Genomic DNA, 21,017 nt, shown 5'->3' on the forward strand with positions numbered 1-21,017 from the left:
GAGATCATGACCTGAGCTGAAACCAAGAGTCAGATGCTCAATTAAGCCACCCAGGGGCCCCGAACCATGGATAGTTTTTAAGCAGGAATAAAACAAATCCAATTTGGTTACTTTTAAAAAATGTACTTGGTCAATAGTACACTAGAAGGAATGCTTTTAATTTTTTAACTTACTAGGTCATAGCCTAAAAGTACCCATGAATCTGTGTACCCAGCCTGTTAAGTAAAGCTTAACATTTTTACTACACTACCTTCATATTAAAAAAAAAAAAAAAATGCTGCGGATATAACTGAAGATCCCTCACATACTCCTCAAATTCCATTCCCTTTCCCCCACAGAAGGTAACAGATTATGCCAAATTTGGCTTCTCCACATTTTTATACACTACTAGATATGTATCTTTTTCACATATAGCAAGCATTGTTTTGCAGGTCTTCAAATTTTAAGAGAAAAAACTATGAACCTTTACATAGACCTATACCTATGTATCTCTCTCTCTATATATGTATTGTTCAGAACTTTGGCTCTTAACTTTTTATAACAAGGACTTCTAAGACTGAGTAACTACTGACCTTCTATCCCCCCAAATAAGCCCGCACAAAATTTTAATTTGTGGGGTATCACAGACTCATCCCCCTATTGTAGGAATCCCTAATACAAAGAACAAAAAAATAGGTTAACTACATTAGGAAGCTAGAGCAGTAATTCAGGTGAGAGAAGAACACGAGAACTAAGTCACTGAGGATGATAAAAGATCTTAAATAACAAGCATTTTACCCTTACAACAATCTTATGGAAACAGGCCTTACTTCTACTCTACATCAGAACCCCTTACACTAGGGGAAAGATTGCATTCAAGTGTAGGACATACTAAGCTTTAGTTTATCTACTAGACACTTGAAACTTAGAGGTCTAGGGATAGATTTCAAATGGCTGCTTTTTCAAAAGGGTATCCTTACATCAAAGATGTATTTTTAAAAATTTGATATGGCATTTGGCAAACTGAAGAAAAAAATTTCAACTGTACCAACCCAACTCTGTTCTACTCAAGGTGTACTTACTGGACTTAAGATCAATTTTCAATGAAGCACCCACTCAAAGAATTTTCAAAAGTAATTTTGGTTTTAACTTATGAAATGACTTTAAACCCTAAACTTTCATAGGCTTTAGGGACAAAAACAATTTGTAGAATTATATGATGAACTGAAACTGTTAGCTCTTTGCTTCCTAGTAGAGAGGAACAGTGGCAAGGACCAGAGAGAACAGCTCACATTTAGCACCTGTAAATCTTCATACTGTTAACCATCTCTTTCCCCAAGTCCAGCATTATTAAGGTGGGCTCTTGGCCAACTATTAAGACCACTAAAATAGCAAAGAGGTTGGCAGGGAGACTGGTACACCCTAGTTGCTAATGGCTCCACTCACGGTGAAGGGACACTAAAACGGACCAAGGGCATACAAGGACATAAAAAAATAAAACCTCACCAAAGTTAGACATCTCTTTGCCATGGTGTGTTCTCCTGGAGGGAATTTCCTTTTTGGATCATCTTCCTCTGAACTGCTTCTCCTGAAACCTTCCCGCACACCTGGCTAGCACGAGAATCCAGGCCTCTTCTCCCTTAGAAATATGCTTCCTTTCCATTTAAAAGCCTAAACAGACTCACAGGATAAGGAGTCAAGCAAATCTCTCTAAAAGACACCAAAAGTACAGCTTAAGCCATTGAGTATTCTCATGTGGAGGTACATAATTACACAGTAAGGAGTTTGACCATTCCTTTTCTGGGACTCATAAGAGAAAGTCTACAGTTTATCTTGAGAAAGATCTTTGATCATCTTTGATCATTATAGCACACAGGATCTCTTTGACCGCTGTTAGAAGAAAATCATGAAAAGGCTGAGACACTGGCTTAGAAGTCTAAACAGACTAAATATCTGCTTCTTGCTTCTCTCACTACGTCTTACTCATTTCGAAGAAGTGAAATGACTAACCACAGACTATGAAGAACAGGAAGCCAAGGTATTAAACACAGAGGTATACAGAAATGATAGGGAAGTATAAAAAATGGTCTCTGCCTTTAAAGAGTTTATAAATTGGAAATCTAAGAACTATTTATGAATAATGAAGCTACACAGCAGCCATGCCAGATCAGTGTCCAGTAAGGTTTAATGCCTCTAAGAATAACCATTTAAACATTCTGCTAGGGGCGCCTGGGTGGCTCAGTTGGTTAAGCGACTGCCTTCAGCTCAGGTCATGATCCCGGAGTCCCGGGATCGAGTCCCACAGCGCAGGGAGTCCACTTCTCCCTCTGATCCTCCCCCCTCTCATGCTCTCTCTGTCTCATTCTCTCTCAAATTAAAAAAAAAAAAAAAAAAATCTTTAAACATTCTGCTAAACATTCTTCCAATGATAGCCACCACTTGTATGTTAGATTAACATAACCAAAGTCAGCATTTATGAAAACAAAGATGATTACTATGGTAAAGCCAAGTTCATGGGTTCCATCCTTGAGTACAGTAATTATCACCATGTTCACAATCACCTGTTATCCCATACTCCACCATTCATCTTATACATTATCACACAAAGGTCATAATGATAGTAGTAGCATAGATACAATTCCTATCATCAGTTTTGGGAAAACTCAGAAGTTCATGCCATTACTGAAAGGTAATTTCTTATATTCTATTAAAGAGTCCATTTCTTTAAAAACTTTTGACTTAAAGACAAGATGTGTATAACGATGTGAATCAGCACTATAAAGACAGTCCTTGCCTCTTAAAACCTACACTGAGCAACAGAAAGTACTACCTTGGGGGCTGGATGAGATGAGGCCATGAGGTGGGAGGCAAGAAGAGTGCCTTTACAAGAAATTTTGAGGTAAGAATCACCCTCAAGGAGCCTTTACAACCTAGCAAAATATAAAAGTACATATTCAGACCAATGATAGGACAAAATGCAGTACACTTAATTGCCTAATTAGGCAGATGAGAACTGCTCTAATTGTTCTTATGAAGATCAGGTTTACCATGAAGCAAACAATTTTTTTACTACATTTAATGTTGTGAAATTTCTATATACCATGTGTAGACACAAATGATAACAAAGGAAACAGCAAACATTTCAGAAATGTATCCCTACCATAAGTTATTTCAGAAGGAAGCTTGGCAAAAATATTATGGGATCTGAACAGATCCCATACAGTTCTTTATATAACTATAGACTTAAGAATGAGAAGGGATAGTCACTTTAAAATCATTTTAGTTTGAAATTTATAATTTCTGAGAAATCCTGAAAGTTTCTTTTAGCTTAAGGATTAACAGGTAAACCATGTCTCATTGTATCACTGACAATATATTAATTTCCTATTTAGTTGTAATTACAGGTGAGACAGTGTGCTTGCTCGTCTAATTAGACAAGATATAAAGAATGGGTTGAATGAATACTACTACCATTTTCTTTCTTTCGATCACCACTTAAATCACTTAAAATTATTCAAAGCTATTCTTCTGTAGGCACTATTCTAAATGAGCAAAACCAGAAAGCCAAATTTTGGTTTTCAACTTTGATACATAAAAACATACAAGACATTTCATAGATTTTAAAAAACAAAATTAACAGCAGTCCAGTGGTGGAAAACATCCAATTATACATTAGCTTTGAAATGATAACAAGGCTAGGATGAATGTGAACAAGTACTCTATCCTAAAAATGAGTAAGTAACCAAGTAGTGATTCACAAATGAAACCTACAAGGCCAAAATATGACAAATCCAGCTATGAAAAGTTCAAAGTCTGAATGATACAAGATTATGTTGAAAGTATTGGAGATAAAAATCAATGTTTAAGGGAAAGTATAGAACACTTTATTGAATTTTTCTCTTCCCCAAATAACAAGGCAGAGGGTAGTTTTGAGAATCTTATCTACCAAGGTTAACTTGGCTAGTAAGTTATTCACTAAACGCATCTGTTCTTAATTACACTGTTCAATTTTCAAATAAGATCATTGCTGTTGTAGCAAAACCAAATCAAGAACACAAATTTTCCAGTTAAAGAATGAAAATACTTTAACTTTGCTAATTTCAAAATAGTTCGACACTGAGAATTAAGTATAGTTAGAAAAACCACTCTAAAATGACAAAATCTAGTATAGGTAAAATATTTAAACTACCTTTAATAATAATGGGTAAATCTGACAATATGACTAAAGATTCCCTTTTAATTTCTTTTCAGTAAGTGTTTCTCATACTTGATTTATATTCTTGAAAGCTAAGTTGTGCAAAGTGACAAACACCTATTCGTTGTGTTTATGTGCTTGTTTCTTCCACTCAAAGCAGAGATTCTCATGGGTAATGACAAGGCTTCCTTATTTTTTATCTCCTGGGACTAGCCTACTGTGCCAAACAGAGCAAAACCGAAGTATTGATTAAATGAGTATCCCTAGGTCTGTGGGTCTTAACCAGAGGCAGGCCTCAGAATCACCTAGTGGACATTTCAAAATTATGCCTGTTTCCAGAGAAAATGATTCCATAAATCTGCTAAGATCCCATATACTGTATTTTTTAAGATCTCTGCTCAATATCCTGATATATAAATGCAACTCATGTCAAAACCCACAAATATACAATGCAAAACCCAATCTAAGATTAGAGACTTTAATCTGAAAACTTTTATGTCAGTAGTAGAAAGCTAGTATCTTCTTTACTAGAAAAGGATCATTATAGTCAAAAGGATTTGGAAAATTTTCAAGAATTGACTGTGTATTAGACTGACAAGGGGTACTGAATCCTTGAATTAAGTAACATATAACCTAACAACAGATACAAGTAGTAGTTTTCCCCCTAGTTCTAGTATGAGTATTCAACTTTGTATTTGTAGGAACAACGAAAACTACAATACTGCAGATGAGGATGATAAAAGCAATGTTAAAGTCACTCTTAATAAAATTAAACACCAAGGTCACCGTGATTAGCATCCATGAGTCACACAACCATCCCACAAATTTAGCTGGCTACAGAAGCACCTTGAGGGTCTTAAAGAAACCCCTGCAAAACCATGTATCCAGCCTACAGGCTCTTTGGGGATAAGTGTATTTTAAGATACCCCTAGCAATTAGTTGGCACCTGGTAGTTCCCATAGTCCCTGAAGAGATTAATCAAAAAGAAACTCACTCCTACTTTCAAAACTTAGGTTAGTGAACGGCTTAGTTCACAAGTTAGCTATAACCTGAGAGTAAGAGTAAAGTCAAATCCCAATTATTTAAATGTGAACTGGGAAAGGAGAGCAATAGCTTATCTCAGGTAGCAAGACCAAGTAACATTCATTCATTTGATGGAACAGAAATCGAAATGGTTCAGAATAGCAGAACAGCATGGAGTTTAAGAACTTAAGCTCTTGAGGTAGACTATCTGATCTCTTAGTCACTTAACTAGCCGTGTGACTAGACAAGGAACTTAACCTCTCTGTGCCTGTTTCCTTATGTATAATATTGAATGGTAAAGAGCATCTATCTCAAGAGAACTGTTGTGAGGATTAATGAGTTGATTCTTATAAAGGGCTTAGGAACAGTGCTTGGTACATAGTAAATGCTAAGTCCTAACTATTATTAGCAGTACAATAATGCAAAAGAAAACCTTTTTGATTATCAAAAACCTAAAGGATGACAGAACAGTTAAGACACATTGTGGAGCCAGACTGTGCAGGTTCAAATCCCAATTCTGCCATGGTATAACTCTGGGTGTTTTTTGACCTTTCTGTGCCTCAGGTACAGAATGGGGTAACAATTTAATTGTACCTACTTCCTTGAGTTGTTGTAATATTAAATGAGTTAATACAGGTGTCTCAAATAGTTCTGACACATTGCAAACACTCAAAACATTAATCCTCTAGGCTCGGCTCACATATTTTATGTAAAGTTCTTTTTAAACTTCCCCAAAATACAAGCACCATAGTTATTCTGTTTAATAGGAGTAGTAAAATTGTCTATGGTCCTCAAACACCACTAATCAACTTGGGAGTTCCCATTTTTGATTCTTGTTGTTTAATAAATAGCCCTATAAAACCATACCACAGCTTATTAAATAAATAATATAGTAGAAAACCAAGTAAGATTATTTGATAAGGCTGCCTGGTCTAAGAAATACTCAAAATACTGCAACGTAGCTTTAGGAAAAAACAAATCCAAAGGCTTGACCAGATGACTACTAATGGCTAAAAATATCCCAATGATAAACATTTCAATAAAGTATCAACAACGAATACGGACATCTTAATGTTTGGAATTTGGGGGCTTCAGACAGTAAATTCAAAACAAAGAGATACATGACACAAGAAATACTATACTAACATCAATGCCTACTTGACCTCATATTTCTAGAACAGAGGTCCCTAAATGAGCCATTTCCCATTACCTCTCTACTCACTAAAATTCTGTTTGGATCTTGGATTTTTTGTTTTGTTTTTCTTCAAGTTTCATCCTGTGATTCTGACACTAACAGCTAAATACCAAGCCACGTGCCTTTCAAAAACTTTCTATAGGTTGAATTAACAGTCCCACATAAACACTTTCTTCCAATTTGGAAACTATTATATCCAGTTTCTGTATTACGCATATTTTCAAAATATTTACAACAGAAGACAATCTGGTATTAATGAAAGAACTAAACCAGGGAAGTTCTTTAATTAAAGTTTCTGAGGATTAAAAATAGTGACATTAAATAGCAGTAATAATAATCTGAGTGCCATGTGCTAGGGGCCTGTTCAAAGTCACACATTATCCTCTTTAATCCTAAAATAAAATCTAGAAACCTAGTTTTGCTCACTGCTGCATCCCTGGTGTCTAGAACATACTAGGCACTCAACTATTGTTCATACATAACAAGTATTCATTTTAGAGAGGCATACAAATAACTTGTCCACTCCTAGAACTCTAACTGGAGTATTTTTACCCCAAAGTTCACATTCTTAATTATATTGCCTCTCTAGAGCTTTTAAATCAGTAAGTGTTGTCACAGGAGTTGGGTATCACCTGTAAAAGAAAAAAAATCAATGAGACCTTCCTTTAAAGTGTTCTGTTCCACACACATAAAAAGCTATGGATCTGAAATTATTCCACATCTTAGTAACCTGAACTAATTCTCATATATAAAAGATTTTGATTCGTATTGAATGTTATATTCTTTGTATTAACTATGCTGTAAAATATGACTGTGCTTCTCCAATGTATTGTTGGCCTTAGAAGTGGTCAGAGATGCTTAATCCTTTTTACTTTAAATCTTAACTCCTAAAAATTTTTTCCTTTCCTTTTCTATTCTCTCAAAAACAAAGATTTAAGTTTATATTTCACATAAACTCACAATGACAATGCAATGATGGACTAAATCAAAATTCAAGATTTCAGCCTTAATACATTGCATGAAGATCTGAACCATCGTCTTTCATAATACGTTTGGTCAAATAAACTCCAAAGTTACACGTATTAAATAAAATTAGGCAGCATCAAGTCTACTAAGTAAAGCCAAGTCCTTGCCATTCCTTCCACGTAGAGCCCCCTTAAAAAAAAGTAACCCATCCAAACCGAAGTTTCTAACCCACAACCTCCTCTGTCTTCTAGTTTTAGTAAGGCTGAATTTATTCCATGACATTTTTTTCAAGTTAGCTGTAAATACTCCACCCTCCTCGATTGTGCAAGAATCAAACACACCACACATAACACAAGTTACAAAAAAGGGAAATACAGTCTCAGAGTTTGAATATAAAGTCTTGAGCAGGTTGTCTTAAGAGCTGTGTACAATCTGATGTCAAAGTTAACATTTAACAAAGAATATTATTTCATATTATTACGAAAGGAGATGCCGGAAAAAGCCTGAACCAGTTAAAGCAGCCGCCATCTTAAAATGCGGGATAAAGTTAGAGCAAGAAAATGAGACTAAACCACCGGAGGTGGAGGTTCCGCTTACCCCCCCATCCCGAGCCTCGAAAAATCCTTTTTTTTCAACTTCTATCGATAGTTTATATCAAACCACGTTTTAAGTAGCGAAACAATCTTCTCCGAGAGTGTTATTAAATGAGCTGAGGCAAAATAGGTGCACCGAACCTTCCCTTACTGCCATCACACCCCTAGTCCCTCCTTCCCCCCAAAAGAAGGGAGCTTCCAGAAGCCTTTTACATCAGTTCCCGGTGTCCCTCTGATAAATAGCTTCCGGTGAGAAGTTTCTAACTACAAAACATAGAAAGTAGTAACATAGTGTCAGCCCATCTCCTCCCAACCCCACTTACTCTTGTGTAACCTGCCCAGAGTCGATGAAGTTTTGACTAGGCTCATTCACTACATTTCAGCCGCCAGGAGACTTCTACACCGACTCCCAATTATTCGGGACCCGCCAGATTTCAATGATCTCCCCTATGAGTTTCTTACGATTCTTCCCCCTAGAAAACCCAAGAGCCTTTCTCTTACAGCTGAAGTTTTTAAGCACCGAGAATAGGAAGCGCCATGACATCTGCGGGAGCGTCTCTGGTCAATTCTGACCCTCAAACAAGAACTCTTCTTTTAGAAGCAGAACCAAAGCGCCTGAAGTCACTCTCCCCCACCCCTAATTTGCACCGATTCCACCGAAACATAAGATACACCTCATTCGCCACAAGGGTTCTGTTTCTAGCTTTAAACCTCATTTCTTTAAAGTACATCTGCGTTTCCCATCCCCCAACAGAAGTGACCCAAGGAGAGACGTTTTCGTAATTATACTTCCTCCCCACCCCCACGCTTTCCTCCGAGACTAAGCCTTCCTTTCCTCCCACGACCCCATTCCCTTCAGCCCCACGGGTTACCTTATTAATCCGTTTCAGCGCCATAGTCTGTGCTTTTCGTCTGGCTCCTCACTCTCTCGGTGTGTGCTCAAAGGTCCGGCCAAAACTCTTGATTATCCGGGCGGCAGGGAAGGATTGTCTCTTCGTCTCACACCGGCTCTGCCAGACACAGGCGCCTTTTGCAAAAACGGAGCAGATCAGCACTCGTACAGGCCCCGGATGAGACCCTGATGAATCCAGGTCCCTTAAAACGGTCGCGATCCGGGGTGGGTGGGGTGGCGTGGCAAAGCCACCAACAGCCTCTATGCCGTGCTTCGGCCCGAAGAGGCGGCGAGGGTGACGGGAAGAGCGGAGGGGCGGCTACAAGTTTGACTTCCCGGCCTCTCGAAAGGAAGAGACCCGGGTGGGAGAGGAAGAGGCGTAGGAGAAAGGGGTGGGTGCGGGGCAGGGTCCGGAGCCCAGCAGAGGAGGAGCCGGGGCCTAGTCGGCGCTATGCCGGCGTCACTAGGGCAAAGAAAGGCTAGGGGGGAGGGGGAAACAGGAGACTCCGGACTGACGCCGGGCTTCTTTCGGTTTCTGCTCAAAGGTGCGGCCAGGGAGGGGAAAGAAATAATAGAGGAAAGACTCGATGTGTGTTGCTGTCCCCGCAGCTACAGCTATTCTGTGTCGGCCCCTGACGCCACCGTACACTCCGCCTTCCAGCGCGCTCCCGCACGCGCCCGCCCAGCCACCGCCACCACGCGCCCGTGCTGCCCCTGAGGCTCCGGCTCAGGCGCGAGGACGCGCCCATTCCCCCACCCCCTTAAACAGGAGAGGCCCTGGCTTCCCCAACCTTCCCACCCTACCCCACCCAACAGGCTGGTCACTCAAGCCACCCCAGGCCTGTATTTCCCCTCTTACCCGGCCGGCCAGTGGGCCGGCCTCCCTTCCCTTCCCCTAGCCGTCCACACCCACGCGTACAGAGGGGCCGGGGCCTCCCTCAAGCTGCGGCCTCGGCCTCCTCCCCGCGCGGCAGCTGGTGCCTCCCCGGCCCTACGGGGCTCACGCGCACGACACAGCCACAAGATGTCCGCTCTGACGGAACTACTGCCAGCTGCCACGCTCCGCCCCTCCCCCCTCCTCCTGCCTCTTCACCGCCGCGTATCAGTCCGCCAACGCCGCCGTCGCGAGCACAGGACGAATCTGAGGGTGAAGGGGAACGGTTTACTTCCTACGTCCAAGGCCGAGTTTATCTGTGCTACCCCCTTTTCCTTCTTTTTCGGAACAGCACCTTCTTACTAAACAGATCGGAGATTGGACTGGGAGGGCGGGGGCCGGAGGCGGGTCATGGGCTGGGGGGAAGGGTGGATGAGCGGCGGAAACCCTCAGATTCAGAGAAGCATCGAGAACCGGAAGAAGACCATGGGAGGAAGGTAATGGAAGCGGCAGCTGCGCGGTCGAGACCCACGCCCCTCCCAGCAGCGTCCCCCAATTTCCTCACTTGGTATTGAGGCGACGGATCTCGCGAGAATCTCGTGGCTGGCTAGCAGGAGCTATAGCTCTGCAATGACTTAAGGGCAGTTTTGTGCGCTCTTCCTGATGGGGGCCCGCCCCCAAACCCACAAATTCTCGCGAGATGCAATAGGCACCGGCTCGAGTTGGGGCGGGTTGTCTCCTGGAAGCACCGCCCCTGAATGCTTATATTGGTGGGAGGGAGAGGAAATGGAATTCCCCGGACTGGTTAGAGCGCGCGCCGACACATCCGTCTTTCACGCGCCCAATCAGGAATGTGCAGTGGGAGGTACCACGGTCTAATTACTAGATGCCTTTAGTCCTGGTTGATCCGGGGTTTTGAAGTTTTCGGTTAAGCAGGTGAGCGATATTTACTCGCCTGCCCCGTGGGCTGGTTAACCAGTGGGAGGAGGCACCCCTCAAAATGGAACAGTCCTTTTAAGTAGAACCCAGCGGACCGCTGATCAGCGCTCTCACGTGCTGAAATATAGTGCATTTCTGACCTAGAGGGTCAATGTTGAAAAGAGTGGGCCCATATAGCCCTTCCTAGAATTACAGCAGGCTAGAAATCAAATTCAACTATGAATTAACAAGGAGGATGGGGAGATAGGGGCGGGCTGTATATTTGCCTCGCCCCGTCCGCCAAGATTGAGATAACGGGAATAGGCTTAAAAACTTTCCTCCTCTTTCAATTTCTAGATCCACAGAGTTGCAGAACTCAAGAGATCAGAGTTTTGGGTCAGAAAAACTTGTTACTTAACTGAAATATCCGGGCGGGGCAGAAATAGAAGGATGGAATTGGCCTGTTTTAATCTGCCGGATGTAAAATATGGAGAGGGTGGTTTGGCTCTCTGTGTATCCTTCAGGCAAAGGGTAGTACGACATTAATTTTTAAAAGGAATAAAGGTAAGCGCTGACTTGTTTAAAGTTTTCTAACATTCCTTTCTAACCTAACGAAGTGGGTATTTTAAAGAATTAAATAGAAATATAAACTTGTTTTTAAAATATACTTAAAAATAAAAAAGAAAACATCAAGTTCTTGTTACAATAAAGTATTACCTAATAACTAAAATAGGTCTGTGATGAATGGGCTAATGTATACTGTTTAAGTGGCCAGAATGAGTGTCATAGAGCAATTAGTGAAACAGTGCTTCTCAAGCTAGTATCTATGTGAGTCACCTAAGGATTTTGTTCAGAATGCAGATTTTGATTTAGTAAGCCTTGGTGGAGCATGAGAGTCTACAGTTTTAACAAACTCCGAAGTGATACAGATTATTCTGGTCAGAAGACAACCCTGTGAGTAGCAGAGCACTAAAGTGCTCATCACATAGCCTATTTCCCTTCTTCCAAAATAATCTTTGTTCTCTGTTTTAACCGGTCTGATATACTTTTTTTTTAAAAGATTTTACTTATTTATTTGAGAGAGAGAGAGAATGAGAGACAGAGAGCACGAGAGGGAGGAGGGTCAGAGGGAGAAGCAGACCCCCCGCCGAGCAGGGAGCCCGATGCGGGACTCGATCCCGGGACTCCAGGATCATGACCTGAGCCGAAGGCAGTCGCTTAACCAACTGAGCCACCCAGGCGCCCCTAACCGGTCTGATATAGTAGAAACAGAATTAGGCAGTTGGGGCAGAGGATGAAATACAGGTTTGAGTTCTTGCTCTAATCTCATTTGGGTGATACTGTGTTGTTACCATCTTAGTTTTTTCCAACACTGAACTATACATAATAAGAGCTGTCCTTTTTCACAGGGCTGTGGTATGGTTCAGATGTCATAATGTATGTAAAAGGGTACTGTACACCTCAGTGCTGTGTAAACATAAGTTATTAATGTAACCAGTCAGACATTAACTGGCCATCATGTGAAACATGTGTAAAAATAATCATAAATATAGGTAATGTTTATGCAACAGTTGTCATGTGTCAGGTACTGTGCATATTAACTCCTTTTACAAATAAAGAAATTGATGCACAGGGAGATTAAGTTACTGATCCCAGGGTCACATAGCTAATAAATGGCAGAAGTAGAATTTGAACCCATGCAGTTAACTTCAGGGTATTTAACCAGTGGAGTTTCATATTGTCTTCTAGTTTAGAAAGTAGGAGAGTAGGATGTTTTATATTTCTACTTTCAGTGTCCTCTGAATCTCATTTCGTTTGGCTTATTTTTCCCTCTGTTTTGTTCTTTCAGAAGTTATACAAGAGTGGTAGGAAACATCGCTCCCTACCCAAAGGGAACTCACCATATCCAGGAGGTCCATAAAGAAAAGTCCGAGATAAGCCAATTTGTATTACCCTAATCTAAACAAGCTTCAGTATGAAAAGTATAATGGAACATGTTAATGCTCTTAATTAACAATGCACAGCAGACTGGGACAAATTTGAGGTCAGAGTTTTTAACTTTTGTGCCACAGACTACTTTGGCAGTCTGGTGAAGCCATGGACTCTTCTAAGAATGTTTCTAAATGTATAAAATAAAATTCATAGCAATAGTTATAATGTGATACAAAGTATCTCATTCCTAGTGGTGATACAGACATAGGTATAGCTGTTTGTTGCTTACATTCAAAATTGAAGGAAATGCTAAATTTCAGTTAGAGATTAGTAAAAATAAAGATGTATTTTTTTTTTCTCCCATCCAAGTTCACATACTCCCTGGATTCTATCCATGAACTTCATGATAAAAAATTTCAGGTAAAGTCTAGTGGGCTTATTCCTCTTAGTAAGCCTTGAGGGGATTGTGAAATATTAACATACAGTTATAATTTATATCCATAACAATAGTGATTCATTAAAAAAAAGTTTAATTACTACCAGTATACTCTCATTAAGAATGCGTGGAAGTACATAACAGTATTAGGAAATAGTTGTATCCAATTTGTTGATTTTATTTATTTATTTTTTAAACTATATCTATAATCATACCCTATGGAAAACTTTCCTATCCAGATGACTCATTTCCCAAGCGTTCTGGTAACTTATGTTTTACTATATCATTCTTATTTATTACATGCCTTTGCAAATAAGATGTGGTGGAAGAACTGCAAAATGAAAATAATAGCCAAAGATTAAATTAAAATACTGTATAAATTTCTTAATAAGTGTTAATAATTATTATTTGAAGTACTATGTGTGGGGTCTTTTAATTCATTATCTTATCACATCTCCATTACATAGATAAAACACTCAAGATCTGAAAATTATTAACTGGTAGAGTAAGGATTTAAACCTAGGCAGTATGATCTCAAAGCTCACACTCAACCAGTAAGCTGTTTGATTATTTTTTAGTCCTTTGACTAATAGCCAATATTAATTTGCCTAATAGTGCAACAAGTATATATTTGCTGCCTCAATTATGCATTTCTTAGTATTCCAAGTAGAATTGCACCCAGTGACTGAAAGGAATTTTTTAAATTCTTCCTTTGCAGCAATATTGCTTATAAGATCCAACACCACCTTTAAGTAAGTGGGTGACCATTTGGGGCTGGAAAATTGTTTTGCAGAGATTTTTGTTGCAATGGAGTTTTGCTTAGAAAAATCCACTTATGCCTTTCCCTGCCCTACAGACATACTTTCTCATCTGAAATTAAACCTGTTTTATAATGGTGCCACTATATTTTTATGTTGACCACTGTCAAGATTGTATACAAGAAATGATGACATATAAATAAATGCTAATATATGAAAGTCTAGATTATATATGCCTGGAGACAAGTGATTGTGTAATCCCAATTTTTTATTTGGCACTGAAGTGAATTTATTGGTTGATTACACCTTCTATTTATTTGCTTGTAGTTACACTAGCAAACTTAACAATTTTACTCAATTTTGTTAGGGGTAAAATTAAAAGGAACATGACCTAGAAGCATTTTGATGCTTTAGGGCAGCCTAGGGTTAGCTGAAAATTTAAAACACTATTTACATATCTAGTGTTAGAACTCACTTTACAGTTGCATATAAGGTTAAAATTGACTTTCATTAATTTGACTATTTGAATTACAGTGGTTGAAATGTCTCTATCTGATAAAAAGGAAAGACATGTTTTTTATATTACAGTCTTACAAAGGGCTAAAAAGATTTTATATATGAAAAAACATTGACATTCAAAAATTAATACAGATACAAAAATGTTGAAAAGATGAGTTTTAAAAAATCCTTCTTAGTGAATATTGAAGTCTCAAAAACTTTCTAGTTATGGTAGATCAGATCTTGCGTGAATTGATGTAAAACACAAGAAAAATATAAAGAATCAAGAAGATTAGTATAAAAGTGGCAATGAAGTAAGTAATAAATAACTAATGAAAATGTGTCAAAGTCCTAATGTTATGTGAACATATCAGCAAAGCCACATAATTATAAAAACCTTAGTGCTGGGGTTAATTAAAATGTACTTGTGAATAAATACAGTTAACATAGATTGATATGTATACTTAGGTTTATGGAGTCCGTATTGTCAGATCTTTGTAACTTTGTCATGGAATTTTATAACTTGCTAAGGATACTGGCTTGCTAGGATACTGGCTCTAACACACTGTATGCCATTTTATTAGTTTAATTAAATTGTAAATGCTGTGGTCCAGAATCTATGCTTACATATGCTGCTTGGAATAGGTAATTTAGAACCCAGGTCAACCAGTATTTCATATTGTTTGCATAAAAGTTATATTATTCCTTCTCTATACTTTACCAGTTTAGAATCTCATTTTATGATCAAGACAAGTTAATGTGGTTTAGGGAACTGTATTTGTGCTAAGAACATCATTTTGACCTTACATTAAGATGGCTTTTGGTACATAATGAACCATGCACAAATGTTTGAGCTAAAAATAAATTTGAGCATTTTCCCATAAAAACCTGTATACATGAATGTTCAGAGTAACATTCATAATAGCTAAAAAGTGGAAAGAACTAAATGTCCGTCAGCTGATAAATGGATAAATAAAATGTGATATATCCATATGATGGAATAGTATTAGTTAATAAGAAAATATGAAATACTGATACATGTATCTTGAAGCTTGAAAATATTCTAAGTGAAAAAACCCAGACACAAAGGCCACATGTTTCATTCCATTTATAGGAAATGGCTAGAATAGGCAAATCCATAGAGACAGAAAGGAGATGACTGGCTGCCAGGGATAGGGGCAGGGAGAATGGGAAGTGATTGCTAAATGAGTATGGGGTCTTTTGGGGGGAGATGGTGAAATGTGCTACATTGAGATAATGGTGATGGTTGCAGAACTCTACAGATACACTAAAACCCCCTGAATTGCACACTTTGAAAGAATTTTATGGTATGTGAATTATCTCAGAGTTTTAAAAAAAAAAGTTAATTAGAACCAAATGTGAAATCAACCTGAAGCTTATTACTAAATATTTTCAATATCTCAACATTCTCAGATTACTGATGATAAATGAGATGCGGCATCCTAGTAAAATGAAAAATTTACAGCCAGCAGTAGGTTTTCCTTCAATACAAACAGTATAATTAATCCAGATTAGATTTTAATACAACAGTAAGCCTTTGCTATCTGTTAGGCTTTTTTTTTTTTTTAAAGATTTTATTTATTTGACAGAGAGAGAGAGCGCGAGAGAGAACACAAGCAGGGGGAGTGGGAGAGGGAGAAGCAGGCTTCCCGCGGAGCAGGGAGCCCGATGCGGGGCTCGATCCCAGGACCCTGGGACCATGACCTGAGCCGAAGGCAGACGGTTAACGACTGAGCCACCCAGGCGCCTAGTTAGTTTTTAATTTTGGGGGTATTTTCACCAATCTTATTTAATGAATAAAACATAGTGATTAAAATTAATTTTAAGTAGCACTGTATTTCACTTGAAAATAAAAGTTTGAGAGTATGGCCAGAAATAGAATACATCCAATTACAAATAGTCTAAACAGATAAAAACTTTTCTTTAAAATTTCAAATGAAATCAAGTTAGGTTGAAAATCATGGATAAATCATCTAGATAAGGATTTTGAGGATTAGGTAGTGTCAAATGAGAAAAACAATGTAGTAACAAGTTTGATGTCTTTTATTGAAGGGAAACAATCCATCTATTGGGGGAGCATACTACCTAACAAACAGTAGAACACTCTTTTCAGGGGATTTTGGACAGGAGCAGGTTGTACAGAGCATTAGAAGCAGTAAGATGGTAGCAGTAGGATTGGCTAGGAGGCCAGGGATTTCCTTGTAAGGCTAACAGGTCCTGTGTTTTAGGGTAAGGTAACCTAGCTAAAGCTGAGTTGAAGGATTGTGATTGGTGTATGCTAGGTTTCCCTAGCAGGTGTTTTCCATAAGCTCTGGCTGATTTACGTTTAGGTTTGTGATGCGGGCCTGGCCACTGAGGTGGCCTCAGTTTTGTGGATCCCAGTATACAAATTAACTTTATCAGTACTTAACTAAAAAATAAATACTTTGAATTAATATTACTTTCCAACAATAGATATAATCTTTGTTGCTTCAATAACAATGTAAAAAAGTCCAAAGGAAACATACTGTGATTTAGACCAGATATGGATCATTGTTTTACCAATACTGGATTTGATTATTTAAATATATCTATGTGAGAATTCTTTAGTAAATTAATAAATTCTTTTATTAAAGAATTGTAAGTTAGGAGTGATGGGAATGCTGTACATAGTGGTTCTGAAGGATCTGATCTATATAGTATCTAAGTAAATGGAGGCACTATGTGAGACTTTTTTTTTTCTCAATATTTATTTATTAGAGTGTATATGCTCTAATAAAGGGGGGAGGGGCAGGAGGAGAGGGAGAATGAGTTTTAAGCAGACTCCATGGTGATTGTAGAGCCCATGTGGGGCTTAACCTCAGGACCTGAGATCATGACCTGAGCCTAAACCAACAGTCAGATGCCTAACTCACTGTGCCAGTTTTTGATACACAGTATTTGGTACCTGTTGATTTTTTTCACTGCACAAAAGCAGTAATTTTAACACACGGCACTAAAAGAATGAAAGTAAGAAACATTTCACTACATCTAAAAAAACCTTAACGAATTTGACTTATTTGGTGTTGAAGAAATGTGACAGTTTCAGAGATATCCCATCATCAAAACATATTAAATCCTAAAAGTTAACGATTAATAATGAGATTGGTCTTTACCCTATATATACTTGGTAAGAGAACAGTATGATACAGGTTCTCCACCTTACAAAAAGACCCGTACAAAAATGGAGAATCTTGGGTGCTACAATACTTGAAATTCAGCTCTCCGAGAATACTTTCAACAAAACCCCCTGAGATTTAAGATATAATTAGATAGTCACAGATTTTTGTGAATTTAACTTTTCCTTATTTTCCTTCTTTCTATTCTGCAATAATGGAGAGAAGGAGATTACCCTGGAGCATTTTAGGGATAAGGCTTAATTCCTACTCCTGGCTTGGATAGGGCTATAATTAGGGACAAAAGGTAAGGACATCGGAGACTACACGGAAAGGCGTGCAGGAAGAAGCGGGAAGAAAAATGTCAAAGGCAAAACTATTCTTAAGGAAACAAGGAATAAGGAGGATATTTTTTTTCTTCCCCCTCTTTGCTCAAGCACTAGAAGATCTACTCTTGAGCATAGAATTCAGGCTACCACCATTATGGTGGTTCAGTTTTACACAACTTGATTGCCATTTCTATACTTGCTAACTTGAAATTTAGTCACTATAACATTGTTCACATATGATAGTGCATTCTGCCTTCCAAAAAAGCCTCCTTATTTATGGCTTTTAAAAACATCCATTTATAATATGGGACTGCTTTTGATGTAGGTTGAGGCAGAATCAAAGAGACTCATACAGTTTGTCAGTCAGTGATATTTGCGTCTAACTAGGCCAAGTGGAAGTTTCTCCCTAAGTGAAGGTTTAGGCTGAAGAATGTTAATGTAATAGAGACCTATTGATATAATTACACCCATCTTCCTAAAAAAATATAATGAATGCCTTTTATATGCAAGGCATTGAGCTAGATGCTGAAGATACATAAATGAAAGACCCAGATGTCACCTTTAAGAAAGTCTTTTAATTGGGAAGACCATTAAGGATCAGACAATCACAGTAATGTGATGACATAAATGCATCTTTTCTATCCTGCTAACTAGGCAAGTATACAACCTCACAGAATACAGAAGAAGAATACAATTCTTTTTTTCCTTATACTTTTGTTCCTAAAGCAAGTCTGTACCCTGTTAAGTTTTCATAAGGGTTTTAATTTCTGGTACTTAATTTAGCTGGGGGTGCTCAGGGCAAGTTTCTATATGGAAGAGAGCTGTCTTTAAAGAAATGAAAGAAAGGCATAGCTGGTGGGGGGCGGGGGAAAGGAGGAAGCTTCCTAGGCAGAGGGAACAACGCAAAGACTTAGAGAACTTGACCTGGTAAGTTTTGGAAACCACAGGTTTGGCAAGTACTTTGGATTGCAGTTGGGGAGTAGAGGAGGGCAGAGGAAAGAATGAATGAGAAGAGACAAAACAGTTGAAAGACAAGGCTGGATATATTGAGGGCCTTAACATGCCATGGTAATGAGTTCAGATTTTATTCTGAAGGGTATGGGATGGGAGAATTGAATTTTAACATAAAGTCTTGACCAGACTTTAATCACAAGAAGATAACTATGTGATAGCAGTATGGAAGATGTAACTGAAGTGTGTGTTAGAGTGGAGACTAGAAGCAAAGAGACCACTTGGGATGCTATTGAATAGTTGAGATGTGATTGTGAGAAAGACCTAGAATAGTTGCAGTACTTGCACTAAAGACCATAGTATGTTTAGTGTATTTACTGGGTAGAGTTTATGTTAAAAATTTTTCTGAGGATCCTCCAGTTATTTTTATTAGAATATTATAATAAAATCATGTGTAAAAAAACATTCCAATAAGCTATAACATTGTAATAAAAATAGGTTAAGACCTAATACTTGGTATTAACTCTTTATGCTCTCACCTCTTGAAGAACCTTAAAACTAAAGTTTATAAAATGTAGAAAAATATAAACTAATAAAATTAATATCTGTGTGTAACCTGCGTGCTACTTAAGTTTTTTTACTTTTTACAAATTGCCTCTTGAAACGTAAATACAGAACTAACTGCCACAATTTAGGTTCTTCTAAATTTGGAATGTCTGTACTAACTGGTTGTGTTCCATATATGATGACCAGTTTTCTTTACTAAACCTTTAAGAGACCTTTGTTCATTCTTTCACTGATGTTATTTGGCTTTCACATGGCCAGAAAGAAGTGTTTATTATCTATTTCTTTTCTCATTTGCCTAAGAGAGTGCTGTTACACAGTACCAACAAGATCATAAACCTAAACACAACACAAGGCTCTGGAATCACATGGCAGTATTTAGTTATAGGTGGCAATTATGGTGATTTAGACTATGATTGTATTAGGGATTAATGAAATAAATCACAAAATGGGAAAAAATCTGGTAAAGAATTCAAAGATTCTAGTTTGAGAAACACTGATGTAGAGGTTATAAAAAACCTTTTGTCACATACCTAAAGTCATATTTGTTGAGTCTTGACTTTGTGACTCTGAGTAGAGTCAAGAAATGGTAGGCAGGTAGGACAGGTAAGTAACTTGACTCTAAAGTTAAAGTAAAGTGGGGGGGAAGGGCTTAGGTGCATTTTAAGGTTCATTCCTATTCTGGAGCTAAAAACATAGTATCTACTGGGAAAGTAATTCTGTCTCCAGGTCAGCCCACAAAGGGCTGTTCTCTAAATCCAACCTCTCTGTGTTTCATGTTACTATGAGAAAATACTCCTTAGAATTTCCAGTTGATACAGCAGGAATGAGCTCTGCCCATCAGAATGAGGCATCCTACCTTTCTGTTTTGTTAGTGAGAAATTCTCCTACCTTCAAGTAACAGGAATTTATTATTTCCTGTAACTTAGGGCAAGAACTCAAGCAGAGCAGGAATAATTGGACTGAGGGTAAAATCATATTGGGTGGTCAGATAAAAGCTTTAGAAAGTTGGAGATTGGTGGCCAAGGAATCTGTATATTTAACCTTAGATGTCACTCTGTGGTTTAGGTCGGCTCTGGGACCCCCTTCTTTTCTTTTTTAGTGCCAGATTGGTTCACCCATGTTCCTCTCTCCTGCCATTACCAGTTGCTTCCTAACAGAAACCAACAAGCTTTCTTTTCTATCCTGCTAACTAGGCAAGTATACAACCTCACAGAATACAGAAGAAGAATACAATTCTTTTTTTCCTTATACTTTTGTTCCTAAAGCAAGTCTGTACCCTGTTAAGTTTTCATAAGGGTTTTAATTTCTGGTGATAGTATGTTAGTATTTATATATGATTATAAGCAAGCTCCTGGTAGTATGAAGGTCAGCAAGAGAGTAGTTGCAGTGATACAAAGAACTCTCATTTGATCCTGGTTTCCTTCCTGTCATCACTTCCAAGCCCCCACTCAACAGATCAGACTCAATAGAAAAAAATCACAAGATTCAACTGTACTTTAAAGGAAAATTAGAAATGGTTTCTGTAATACTCTTGATATAACAAATTAGTATAAATTCAGTGACTTAAGACAACAGTTATCTTAGATATTTGGAGCTCGGAAGTCTGAAATGGGTCCTACTGGTGTAAAATCAAGGTTATAAGCAGGATTGGTTCCTTTCTGGAGGTTTGGGGCAGAATCTCTGTTCTTGCCCTTTCCAGCTTTAAGAGGCTGCTAGCACCGTGGCTCATGATCCCCTTCCATCTTCAAAGCCAGAA

The 21,017-nt window shown here is 38.4% G+C and overlaps 2 protein-coding genes across 8 annotated transcripts in view; one reads left to right on the top strand and one right to left on the bottom strand.

Annotated features, from left to right (window-relative positions):
- Nucleotides 1–10,373, bottom strand: part of UBE2D3 (ubiquitin conjugating enzyme E2 D3) — a 28,781-nt gene extending 18,408 nt beyond the window's left edge. Inside the window, exons 1-2 of one of the 7 annotated variants that reach the window (XM_035030183.1) lie at nucleotides 10,073–10,241; nucleotides 8,824–8,978 (exon numbers count right to left, since the gene is read on the bottom strand). In XM_035030183.1, coding sequence (XP_034886074.1) covers nucleotides 8,824–8,847 — 24 coding nt within the window. In that variant the 5' untranslated portion in view covers nucleotides 8,848–8,978; nucleotides 10,073–10,241. Of the gene's footprint in view, nucleotides 1–8,823; nucleotides 8,979–9,762; nucleotides 9,892–9,928; nucleotides 10,242–10,282 lie in introns of those variants that run through there. The other 6 variants (XM_035030187.1, XM_035030186.1, XM_035030185.1 and 3 more) reach the window with 6 other exon arrangements.
- On the top strand, nucleotides 9,295–15,606 carry LOC118026991. The gene is made up of 3 exons (XM_035030129.1): nucleotides 9,295–9,388; nucleotides 9,715–10,214; nucleotides 10,993–15,606. Exons 1-3 carry the CDS (start codon nucleotides 9,295–9,297, stop codon nucleotides 11,179–11,181), a joined length of 783 nt encoding a protein of 260 aa, XP_034886020.1. The 3' UTR covers nucleotides 11,182–15,606.
- The last annotated feature ends 5,411 nt before the right edge of the window (nucleotides 15,607–21,017 follow it).

Source organism: Mirounga leonina, unplaced genomic scaffold (assembly GCF_011800145.1).
Source record: "Mirounga leonina isolate KUSES-001 unplaced genomic scaffold, KU_Mleo_1.0 Mir_357, whole genome shotgun sequence".
Classification (NCBI taxonomy): domain Eukaryota; kingdom Metazoa; phylum Chordata; class Mammalia; order Carnivora; family Phocidae; genus Mirounga; species Mirounga leonina.

Excerpts from the sequence above, each read along its gene's own strand:
- LOC118026991 (XM_035030129.1), top strand. The coding sequence starts at position 9,295 with ATGCCGGCGTCACTAGGGCAAAGAAAGGCTAGGGGGGAGGGGGAAACA. Across the intron at positions 9,389-9,714 it reads CTTTCGGTTTCTGCTCAAAG|TGGGCCGGCCTCCCTTCCCT; the intron begins GTGCGGCCAGGG and ends CCGGCCGGCCAG. Across the intron at positions 10,215-10,992 it reads AAGAAGACCATGGGAGGAAG|ATCCACAGAGTTGCAGAACT; the intron begins GTAATGGAAGCG and ends TTCAATTTCTAG.